Source organism: Argopecten irradians, chromosome 6 (genome assembly GCF_041381155.1).
Source record: "Argopecten irradians isolate NY chromosome 6, Ai_NY, whole genome shotgun sequence".
NCBI lineage: Eukaryota > Metazoa > Mollusca > Bivalvia > Pectinida > Pectinidae > Argopecten > Argopecten irradians.
This window is the reverse complement of record NC_091139.1, coordinates 32,596,533-32,609,207: the sequence shown is the minus strand read 5'-3', so window position 1 is coordinate 32,609,207 and position 12,675 is coordinate 32,596,533. Positions and strand designations below refer to the sequence as shown.

The following is a 12,675-nucleotide window of genomic DNA, read 5'->3' as shown; positions in this document are numbered from 1 at the left end:
ATGTCAAGGCGCGGCATCCGTCGTCCGTCGTCCGTCCGTCGTCCGTCCGTCCGTCTGTCCGTCAACATTTCCTTTAAATCGCTACTAGTCATAGAGTTCTGCATGGATTGTAACCAAATTTGGCCACAAGCATCCTTGGGGGAAGGGGAACAGAACTTGTATAAATTTTGGCTCTGACCCCCAGGGGGCAGGAGGGGCGGGGCCCAATAGGGGAAATAGAGGTAAATCCTATAAATCGCTACTTGTCCTAGAGTTCTGCATGGATTGTAACCAAATTTGGCCACAAGCATCCTTGGGGGAAGGGGAACAGAACTTGTATAAATTTTGGCTCTGACCCCCAGGGGGCAGGAGGGGCGGGGCCCAATAGGGGAAATAGAGGTAAATCCTATAAATCGCTACTTGTCCTAGAGTTCTGCATGGATTGTAACCAAATTTGGCCACAAGCATCCTTGGGGGAAGGGGAACAGAACTTGTATAAATTTTGGCTCTGACCCCCAGGGGGCAGGAGGGGCGGGGCCCAATAGGGGAAATAGAGGTAAATCCTATAAATCGCTACTTGTCCTAGAGTTCTGCATGGATTGTAACCAAATTTGGCCACAAACATCCTTGGGGGAAGGGGAACAGAACTTGTATAAATTTTGGCTCTGACCCCCCGGGGGCAGGAGGGGCGGGGCCCAATAGGGGAAATAGAGGTAAATCCTATAAATCGCTACTTGTCCTAGAGTTCTGCATGGATTGTAACCAAATTTGGCCACAAACATCCTTGGGGGAAGGGGAACAGAACTTGTATAAATTTTGGCTCTGACCCCCCGGGGGCAGGAGGGGCGGGGCCCAATAGGGGAAATAGAGGTAAATCCTATAAATCGGTACTTGTCCTAGAGTTCTGCATGGATTGTAACCAAATTTGGCCACAAACATCCTTGGGGGAAGGGGAACAGAACTTGTATAAATTTTGGCTCTGACCCCCTGGGGGCAGGAGGGGCGGGGCCCAATAGGGGAAATAGAGGTAAATCCTATAAATCGCTACTTGTCCTAGAGTTCTGCATGGATTGTAACCAAATTTGGCCACAAACATCCTTGGGGGAAGGGGAACAGAACTTGTATAAATTTTGGCTCTGACCCCCCGGGGGCAGGAGGGGCGGGGCCCAATAGGGGAAATAGAGGTAAATCCTATAAATCGCTACTTGTCCTAGAGTTCTGCATGGATTGTAACCAAATTTGGCCACAAACATCCTTGGGGGAAGGGGAACAGAACTTGTATAAATTTTGGCTCTGACCCCCTGGGGGCAGGAGGGGCGGGGCCCAATAGGGGAAATAGAGGTAAATCCTTTAAATCGCTACTAGTCGTAGAGTTCTGCATGGATTGTAACCAAATTTGGCCACAAACATCCTTGGGGGAGGGGGAACAGAACTTGTATAAATTTTGGCTCTGACCCCCCGGGGGCAGGAGGGGCGGGGCCCAATAGGGGAAATAGAGGTAAATCCTATAAATCGCTACTTGTCCTAGAGTTCTGCATGGATTGTAACCAAATTTGGCCACAAACATCCTTGGGGGAAGGGGAACAGAACTTGTATAAATTTTGGCTCTGACCTCCTGGGGGCAGGAGGGGCGGGGCCCAATAGGGGAAATAGAGGTAAATCCTATAAATCGCTACTTGTCCTAGAGTTCTGCATGGATTGTAACCAAATTTGGCCACAAGCATCCTTGGGGGAGGGGGAACAGAACTTTTATAAATTTTGGCTCTGACCTCCAGGGGGCAGGAGGGGCGGGGCCCAATAGGGGAAATAGAGGTAAATCCTATAAATCGGTACTTGTCCTAGAGTTCTGCATGGATTGTAACCAAAATTAGCCACAAACATCCTTTGGGGAAGGGGAACAGAACTTGTATAAATTTTGGCTCTGACCCCATGGGGTAGGAGGGGCGGGGCCCAATAGGGGAAATAGAGGTAAATCCTTTAAAACGCTACTTGTCCTAGAGTTCTGCATGGATTGTAACCAAATTTGGCCACAAGCATCCTTGGGGGAGGGGGAACAGAACTTGTATAAATTTTGGCTCTGACCCCCAGGGGGCAGGAGGGGCGGGGCCCAATAGGGGAAATAGAGGTAAATCCTATAAATCGCTACTTGTCCTAGAGTTCTGCATGGATTGTAACCAAATTTGGCCACAAGCATCCTTGGGGGAAGGGGAACAGAACTTGTATAAATTTTGGCTCTGACCCCCTGGGGGTAGGAGGGGCGGGGCCCAATAGGGGAAATAGAGGTCAATCCTTTAAAATGCTACTAGTCGTAGAGTTCTGCATGGATTGTAACCAAATTTGGCCACAAGCATCCTTGGGGGAGGGGGAACAGAACTTGTATAAATTTTGGCTCTGACCCCCAGGGGGCAGGAGGGGCGGGGCCCAATAGGGGAAATAGAGGTAAATCCTATAAATCGCTACTTGTCCTAGAGTTCTGCATGGATTGTAACCAAATTTGGCCACAAGCATCCTTGGGGGAGGGGGAACAGAACTTGTATAAATTTTGGCTCTGACCTCCTGGGGGTAGGAGGGGCGGGGCCCAATAGGGGAAATAGAGGTAAATCCTTTAAAACACTACTTGTCCTAGAGTTCTGCATGGATTGTAACCAAAATTAGCCACAAACATCCTTTGGGGAAGGGGAACAGAACTTGTATAAATTTTGGCTCTGATCCCCCAGGGGCAAGAGGGGCGGGGCCCAATAGGGGAAATAGAGATAAATCCTTTAAATCGCTACTAGTCATAGAGTTTTGAATGGAATGTAACCAAATTTGGCCACAAACATCCTTGTGGGAAGGGGAACAGAACTTGTATAAATTTTGGCTCTGACCCCCCGGGGGCAGGAGGGGAGGGCCCTATAGGGGAAATAGAGGTAAATCATTTAAATCGCTACTAGTCATAGAGTTCTACATGGATTGTAACCAAATTTGGCCACAAATATCCTTGGGGGAAGGGGAACAGAATTTGTATAAATTTCGGCTCTGGCCCCTCGGGGGCTGGAGGGGTGGTGCCCAATAGTGGAAATAGAGGTAAATCCTTTAAATCGCTATTAGTCTTAGAGTTCTGCATGGAATGTAACCAAAAATGGGCCAGAAACATCCTTGGGGTATAAGAACTGTGTTTGTATAAATTTTGGCTCTGGTTCCAGGGGGCAGGAGGGGTGGGGCCCAATAGGGGAATTATAGGTAATTCCTATAAATCGGTACTTGTCCTAGAGTTCTGCATGGATTGTAACTAAATTTGGCCACAAACATCCTTGTGGGAAGGGGAACAGAACTTGTATAAATTTTGGCTCTGACCCCCCGGGGGCAGGAGGGGCAGGGCCCTATAGGGGAAATAGAGGTAAATCATTTAAATCGCTACTTGTCATAGAGTTCTACATGGATTGTAACCAAATTTGGCCACAAATATCCTTGGGGGAAGGGGAACAGAACTTGTATTAATTTCGGCTCTGGCCCCTCGGGGGCTGGAGGGGTGGTGCCCAATAGTGGAAATAGAGGTAAATCCTTTAAATCGCTATTAGTCTTAGAGTTCTGCATGGAATGTAACCAAATTTGGCCAGAAACATCCTTGGGGTATAAGAACTGTGTTTGTATAAAGTTTGGCTCTGGTTCCAGGGGGCAGGAGGGGTGGGGCCCAATAGGGGAATTATAGGTAATTCCTATAAATCGGTACTTGTCCTAGAGTTCTGCATGGATTGTAACCAAATTTGGTCAGAAACATCCTTTGGGGTAGGAGAACAGAACTTGTATAAATTTTGGCTCTGACCCTCCGGGGGCAGGAGAGGTGGGGGGGGAGGGTGCCAAATAGAATAGAGGTGAATCCTTTAAAATGCTACTAGTCTTAGAGTTCTGCATGGAATGTAACCAAATTTGGCCAGAAACATCCTTGGGAGAATAAAAACTGTGTTTGTATAAATTTTGGCTCTGGTTCCGGGGGGGGTAGGAGGGGCGGGGCCCAATAGGGGAATTATAGGTAATTCCTATAAATCGGTACTTGTCCTAGAGTTCGGCATGGAATGTAACCAAATTTGGCCACAAACATCTTTTTTGGAAGGGGAACAGAACTTGTATAAATTTTGGCTCTGGCCCCTCGGGGCTGGAGGGGTGGGGCCCAATAGTGGAAATAGAGGTAAATCCTTTAAATCGCTACTAGTCTTAGATTTCTGCATGGAATGTAACCAAATTTGGCCAGAAACATCCTTGGGAGAATAAGAACTGTGTTTGTATAAATTTTGGCTCTGGTTCCGGGGGGGTAGGAGGGGCGGGGCCCAATAGGGGAATTATAGGTAATTCCTATAAATCGGTACTTGTCCTAGAGTTCGGCATGGTATGTAACCAAATTTGGCCACAAACATCTTTTTTGGAAGGGGAACAGAACTTGTATAAATTTTGGCTCTGACCCCCCGGGGGCAGGAGGGGCAGGGCCCTATAGGGGAAATAGAGGTAAATCATTTAAATCGCTACTAGTCATAGAGTTCTACATGGATTGTAACCAAATTTGGCCACAAATATCCTTGGGGGAAGGGGAACAGAACTTGTATAAATTTCGGCTCTGGCCCCTCGGGGCAGAACGGGTGGGGCCCAATAGGGGAAATAGAGGTAAATCCTATAAATCGCTACTTGTCCTAGAGTTTTGCTTGGATTGTGACCAAATTTGGCCATAAACATCCTTGGGGGAAGGGGAACAGAACTTGTATAAATTTTGGCTCTGACCCCCTGGGGGCAGGAGGGGTGGGGCCCAATAGGGGATTTAGAGGTTAATATTAAGATTCCTTCAGAAAAGAAACAATGAACCTGTATTCAGAAAATTACTTGGCATTACAAACCAGGTGAGCAATACAGGCCCTCTGGGCCTCTTGTTTTGAGTCTGTTAATTTATCATATTTCCATGTTTAAATAGTGAAATCTTGAACATTAATTTCTTCTGAATAGGCGAGCTTTGCTGTTCTCCAACAGCTCTTGTTCTTTATTACTTTTGCCACGGAAGTCAGATGACCGTTAAGGCACTTGTGCCTCTTGTTTTTTTTTGTTTTTGTTTTTTTTAACTCACCTGGCCTAAAGGGCCAGTGAGCCTATGACATGGCGTGGGATCTGTCGTCCGTCGTCAAGCCTCCGTCGTCCGTCCATCAACATTTCCTTTAAATCGCTACTTTTCATAGAGTTCTGCATGGATTTTAACCAAATTTGGCCAGAAACATCTTGGGGGGAAGGGGAACAGAACTTGTATAACTTTTGGCTCTGAACCCCGAGCGGCAGGAGGGGCAGGGTCCAATAGGGGAAGTAGAGGTAAATCCTACAAATTGCTACTTGTCCCAGAGTTCTGCATGGATTGTAACCAAATTTGGCCAGAAACATCCTTGGGGGGGTCTGACCCCATAGGGGCAGGAGGGGCGGGCTCAATAAGGGAAATCGAGATAATCCTAAAATTGCTACTTGTCCTAGAGTTCTGCATGGATTGTAACCAAATTTGGCCAGAAACATCCTTGGGGGAAGGGGAATAGAGTTTGTATAAATTTTGGCTCTGACACCTTGGGGTAGGAGGGGCAGGGCCCAATATGGGATATAGCGGTAAATCCTATAAATCGCTTAACCTGGGGTTAACAGAATTCGTATAAATTTTGGCTGTGACTCCCTGGAGCAGAAAGAGTGGGGCCCAATAGGGAAAATAAAGGTAAATATTCAAATTCCTTCAGAAAAGAAACAATGAACCTGTATTCAGAACATTACCTGGCATTACAAACCAGGTGAGCGATACAGGCCCTCTGGGCCTCTTTTAGGTCATCTGACCGAAGGTCAGGATGACCTATTGTCATCATGTTTCGTCCGTCGTCGTGCGCCGTGCGCCGTCTGCCGTCCGCCGTCCGCCGTGCGCCGTGCGCCGTGCGCCGTGCGTCGTGCGTAAGACTATTTATACAAAAGCCTACTCCTCCTTAACCCTTAAGCGGATTACATCCATATTTGGTGTGAAACATCATTGGGGAAGGACAATCATTTTTTATATAAATGAGCCTGGTCCAACCCCTTGGGGCTGAGGGGTGGGGCCCCAAAAGGGCAAATTTTCTTAATTTTAGCTTTAAAATCCTACTCCTCCTTCATCCTTAAATGGATTTCATCCATATTTGGTGTGAAACATCATTGGGGATGGACAATCATATTTTATATAAATGAGCCTTGTCCGACCCCTAGGGGCTGAGGGGTGGGGCCCCAAAAGAGCAAATTTTCTTAATTTAAGCTTTAAAATCCTACTCCTCTTTCATCCTTGGATGGATTTCATCCATATTTGGTGTGAAACATCATTGGGGAAGGACATTCATATTTTATATAAATGAGTCTGGTCCGACCCCTAGGGGCTGAGGGATGGGGCCCAAAAAAGGGCAAATTTTCTTAATTTAAGCTTTAAAATCCTACTCCTCCTTCATCCTTGAATGGATTTCATCTATATTTGGTGTAAAACATCGTTGGGGAAGGACAATCATATTTTATATAAATGAGCCTGGTCCGACCCCTTGGGGCTGAGGGGTGGGGCCCCAAAAGGGCAAATTTTCTTAATTTTAGCTTTAAAATCCTACTCCTCCTTCATCCTTGGATGGATTTCATCCATATTTGGTGTGTAACATCATTGGGGATGGACAATCATATTTTATATAAATGAGCCTTGTCCGACCCCTAGAGGCTGAGGGGTGGGGCCCCAAAAGGGCAAATTTTCTTAATTTAAGCTTTAAAATCCTACTCCTCTTTCATCCTTGGATGGATTTCATCCATATTTGGTGTGAAATATCATTAGGGAAGAACATTCATATTTTATATAAATGAGCCTGGTCCGAACCCTAGGGGCTGAGGGGTGGGGCCCCGAAAAGGCAAATTTTCTTAATTTTAGCTTTAAAATCCTACTTCTCCTTCATCCTTGGATGGATTTCATCCATATTTGGTGTGAAACATCGTTGGGGAAGGACAATCATATTTTATATAAATGAGCCTGGTGACCCCTAGGGGCAGAGGGGCGGGGCTCCAAAAGAGGAAATTTTCTTAATTTAAGCTTTAAAATCCTACTTCTCCTTCATCCTTGAATGGATTTCATCCATATTTGGTGTGTAACATCATTGGGGAAGGACAATCATATTTTATATAAATGAGCCTGGTCCGACCCCTAGGGGCAGAGGGGCGGGGCTCCAAAAGGGGAAATTTTCTTAATTTAAGCTTTAAAATCCTACTCCTCCTTCATCCTTGAATGGATTTCATCCACATTTGGTGTGAAATATCAGTGGGGAAGGACAATCATATTTTATATAAATGAAATAGATCGACCACTATGGGCAGAGGGACGGGGCTCCAAAAGGTCAAATTTTCTTAATTTAAGCTAGATCCTACTCCTCCTTCATCCTTGGATGGATTTCATCCATATTTGGTGTGAAACATCATTGGGGAAGGACAATCATATTTTATATAAATGAGCCCGGTCCGACCCCTAGGAGCAGAGGGACGGGGCCTAAAAAGGGGAAATTTTCTTAATTTAAGCTTTAAAATGCTACTAGTCCTTCATCCTTTGATGGATTTCATCCATATTTGGTGTGAAACATCATTGGGGAAGGACAATCGTATTTTATATAAATGAGCCTGGTCCGACCCCTAGGGGCTGAGGTGTGGGGCCCCAAAAGGGCAAATTTTCTTAAATTTAGCTGGCCCACTTCCTGTTTTCAGATTTCGGTCTCCAATCTCAAGGAAAATTGGTCTATAGGGGTTTTAATTGATTCTGAAGGGGAACTTTAGGTGAGGACAATCATATTTTATAAAGGACCGAGCTAAGACCCATGGGGATAGTATGGCGGATGTCCAAATTGGAAGCTTTGCTGAAATTTGGCTTTAGAATCCGTAAATGGGTTACAACCATATATGGATGAAGGGCTACCAAGTTTGTTCAACGAATGACATTTATTTATTTCAGAAACTTACATATTCAACTAAGGAGTTCCTTGTATTGTTTATATTAATCGTTAAACAATACTTTATACTGTGACTTTGTTGTTTTGTGCAATGAGTCAGATGACCGTTAAGGCCCATGGGCCTCTTGTTGTAATAAGTTAAAGGACATTGTGGACGGTAATACTAAAAGATATATCATGGAGAAACCTTTCTATATGAAGACCACACAAGGGAGAACAAAATAATGGGCCTGTCAAGGGACAAATAAAAGAGAGACCCCTCAAGGGACAAAGAAAAGATGGACCTCTCAAGGGACAAAGAAAAGATGGACCTCTCAAGGGACAAAAATAAGATGAACCTCCAACTGGAAAGAAAAGATGGACCTCCAACGGGACAAAAAAAGGTGGACCTCTCAAGGGACAAAGAAAAGATGGACCTCTCAAGGACAAAGAGAAGATAGGCCTCCCAAAGGACAAAGAAAAGATGTACCTTCCAAGAGCAAAGAAATCATGGACCTCCCAAGGGACAAAAAAACAACATATACCTTCCAAGAACAAAGAAAAGATGGACCTCCCAAGGGACAAAGAAAACATGGTCCTCTGAATGACAAAGAAAAGATGGACCTCTGAAGGGACAAAGAAAAGATAGGCCTCCCTAGGACAACAAAAAGATGGACCTCTCAAAGGGCAAAGAAAAGATGGACCTCTCAAAGGATTAAGAAAAGATGGACCTCCCAAGGGACAACAAAAATATGGACCTCCCAAGGACAAAGAGAAGATAGGCCTCCCAAGGACAAAGAAAAGATGGACCTCCCAAGAACAAAGAAAAGATGGACCTCTCAAGGGACAAAGAAAAGATGGACCTCCCAAGGACAAAGAAAAGATAGGTCTTCCAAGGACAAAGAAAAAGATGGACCTCCCAAGGGACAAAGAAAAAGATGGACCTTCCGAAGACAAGGAAATGTGGTCTTGATGGCAATGTTATCAAATTGATCAAATTGTGTTGAAATTGTTCATTTGGACCCCCTATTAGAGTGATCTTATTAAAAAGGTGGTCTTTTTACAGAGATGGTCTTTATACAGAGGTGATCTTTATATAGAGGTGGTTGCTATGGTATGTTTCACTGAATAGTGATACTATATAGTTAATTTACTGGAAGAAAAGTATAGAGGGAAAGCATGACAACATTTTGAGAATTATACTTTAAACAATGTTTAGTCTTAGAAATATTATTAAAAAATGTATTGATATACACATTTTAATCAGTTTTAAGACAATATTGTTTAAAGTATAATTCTTTACTTACCATGTGTATAATTACACATGAATTGATCTTTACACAAGTGAGTACCAAGAACATTGTTGTTTGCAAAGTACAGTTGTGATTACATATTGTCTTCTTCGCTTTGTGCCATATTGGTATTGGCCTAATAACCTTTCGAGGAATAATTGCCACACAGCTCCCACCAGGCTTCTGCTTTAATATTTGTTCTCCTCTACTATAAATACCATATACAAGACCATAGAAGAATGTGATACACTGTGATTTAGTGCAATCTAAATGCTATCAGAGCATGTTTGCTTGTCATAACTGTGAAAAACATTGAAAAATGGTCCAAAGCAGTTGGAAGTTGTGAAGTAACTGTCAGAAGTTTTGAATGAAACAGAGTGTAGCCAATGTTAAAAGTTTTGTGGTACAATGTATGTTGAGGAATAAATCAACTTTGACAATTTTATCACCATACATGTACCTAGAGCCCAAAAACTATCTTGTCCTTGGTTAACGAATAGTAGTTATGTACAGCAGTACTGTTATGTACTACAGTACTGATATGTTCAGCAGTACTGTTATGTACAGCAGTACTGTTATTTACAGCAGTACTGTTATATGTACAGCATTACTGATATGTATTACAAACTTAATAACAAGGTTGAATGCCTTAAGTGCCTTGCCAGGTTCGATCAACTCTTTCAGCGGATGTTATTTATCAGAGTTATGTCCCTTTAATTTAATTAAAAAAGTCATTTTCTGCCATTTCCCTGCAATAACTCTAATAAATATTGATTTTCTTCAAACTTGGTAACAAGGTCAAATGCCATAAGGGCTTGGCCAAGTTCGATTGCTACTTTTGGCCGACATTATGTAGTAGAGTTATGGCCCTTTGATGTACTAAAAACGTCATTTTCTGCCATTCCCTGAGCAATAATTGTAACAAAAGTAAACCGATTTTCTTAAAAGTTAGTATCAAAGTTAATGCCTTAAGAGCTCAAGTTTAATAGTAAATTTCAGCGGACATTATTTTACACATCTTATTTCCGAATAATACTTCAGTTTATTTTTTTATGTTTCAACCAAGGTTAAACCTATCCTCAATAATGTTTACCTACAATATGTCCTGAAAGCGGGGGATGGATATTCCACTTGTTTTAATATATTTGTGTTTCATGATTTTAAATCAAGGAAGGATTTCTTGATCTATGAGAGTCCAGGCAAGCCTCCTGTTACTGTTACCAACAATGGATATGAAGATAGGGTAAGTACCGTACAGTAAAAACACACTTACATAAAACTCATTCCCCATTAAGGTTCCTATACATTGTAATGTGTTTATAGCGAAGTATGCTTGTAACAAAGTGATTCTGTTGGTCACAACAGGTTTGTAATAACCGTGTTTTACTATATACAGTAAAACCCCATTATATCGAAAAACTTCGAGTTATCCGAGTGTTCGAATTAAGCGAGTTCTCAAGTCAAACTGTCAATCTCTTCACTAAGTATACACACATGTACTAGTCTCACGTCGTAAGCAAGGACGGTGTCAAAATCTTATATGTACAGTGGAAACCGCTAATATTGAAGTCCTTGGGGAATGGGGAATATTTTCAAAATTATTGAGATTTCAATATAAACCAAAGACGATGGAATATTGTGAATATGGAATAAACAGTATTTCAATATTGAATTCACCGGTAATCGATTTCAATATAAGTGGGTTCCACTGGGTCGCAAAGTTATAACTATAAAACAGAAATATATCTTAATATTTTTTAATGAAATCACAACAAATTATTCAAACATACAAAAAGAATGTAACAGAATCATATAAATAGCAGAAAACTTACGTTTACCGAGACACATGTGTTGACAGGAAGTTACAATGTACAGGAAGTAAATCTACGCATGTCAGCTTAACATATCAGTGTTTTATCACTATGGTGGATGGTGAACAGCGCAAAGTCTATTTTGCTGAGTAACACGTTCAAAGCACTAACATTGATACAATTGTAATCGCACTATTCGGTTTCACAAGAATAAAGTCTTTGAGTAAAATTTTAAACATCTGTCTCGCGTTCACACACAAAGTCACTGAAATAGTCTGCTATCTTTGTCTGAGTTGTACCGGGTCCTTCGTTGGATTGCTCAGTTGACTTCGACATTTCCGAAACGGGTATGATATTTGCTGTGAAACTGCAGTGAATTTATTATACACGTACATGACACCTCCTCAGTTACTGAGCTACTCTTAATGAGTACCTCGGGACTAATTACACCATTGCGTCTTTCATATTTTCCGACTCTGACACGATAATAACTAACGTATACACCTGTAAAAACAGTAAGCGTGTACCGGCTCCAGGTTGTGATTTTAACACGGTGCCAGGTGGTAGAGCTTAGTTCTGCTTGAGTGATCACACTAGTGACAGGCGGCCGGGACCACATGTTTTGTATCATATCGCTGTACCAGTCGGGATAATGTTTACGTAAGTGCAGCGTACATGTGGCCCAATTTTAAATTTGATGATCACTGATTATTGTTGATACAAAGAATTAACGATATTGCTAAACATTTAACAGTTATCTCCGTGTTTACGTAGTTGAAAACGGCTTTTTTAATTGTCGTTTTTTTAAATCGGCATTTTCGGCAATCTTTTACTCACAAAAAAATCTCACTTCGTATTATACGAACATTTTATGTAGGATTTTTGTCATTCGGACCAAACATATACTTCGTATCAAGCGAGTTTTTCGAGTTTTCCGAATTCGAATTTTCCGAGTTTTTTTAACATAGATAAAGAGGGAATTTGGCCGGGACCGGCCAAGTACTTCGTATTAAGCCGGGTTGTCGTATTATCCGAGTTCGTATCAACCAAGTTCGACTGTACAGTTAAAACTCCACATCATCGCCACCCGTTTTACCGCCAAACCCGCTTATCGCCATGAATTTATTCAGAACAGATTTCCCTCCATACAAATGCACCCGTTATACCGCCAAACCCGCCTACCGCCATCCGCCATCACATTCGTGGAACAAATGAGTAAAATAACACTAATGACCTCGTTAATATCGCCAAATTCTGTTAATAGGGACACATGTTTTCGTAAAGTGCTCGACTGCCGAATGAACAGGTAAACAGCTACACACACTATGGCCGTGTGTACGTTACGACCGTGTGTGAAGCGTACACAGTGAAATCAATAACAATATGGGTACACCTTATGTTATTGTTTAACAGGTAGGTGTCGCAAGTTGTGGTGAATAAAATTCATGTAAAACATGTGTTTTACGTAAAATTAACGTTAATTTTTAATGACAAAAAGGAACCCACAAGTTTGTTTCTAGATATCACCGTTATGTTAGGTCATCTGACCGAAGGGTCAGATGACCTATTGTCATCATGCACATCTTCGTGCGCTGTGCGCTGTGCGCGCCTTGCGCCGTCAGCGTGCATAAACTT

The 12,675-nt window shown here is 42.6% G+C and overlaps 1 protein-coding gene across 1 annotated transcript in view; it reads left to right on the top strand.

The window, feature by feature from the left end:
* Positions 1 to 12,675, top strand: part of LOC138326465 (coiled-coil domain-containing protein 1-like) — a 69,942-nt gene that overhangs the window by 53,214 nt on the left and 4,053 nt on the right. Inside the window, exon 3 of the mRNA XM_069272566.1 lies at positions 10,400 to 10,472. Coding sequence (XP_069128667.1) covers positions 10,400 to 10,472 — 73 coding nt within the window. The remainder of the gene's footprint in view (positions 1 to 10,399; positions 10,473 to 12,675) is intronic.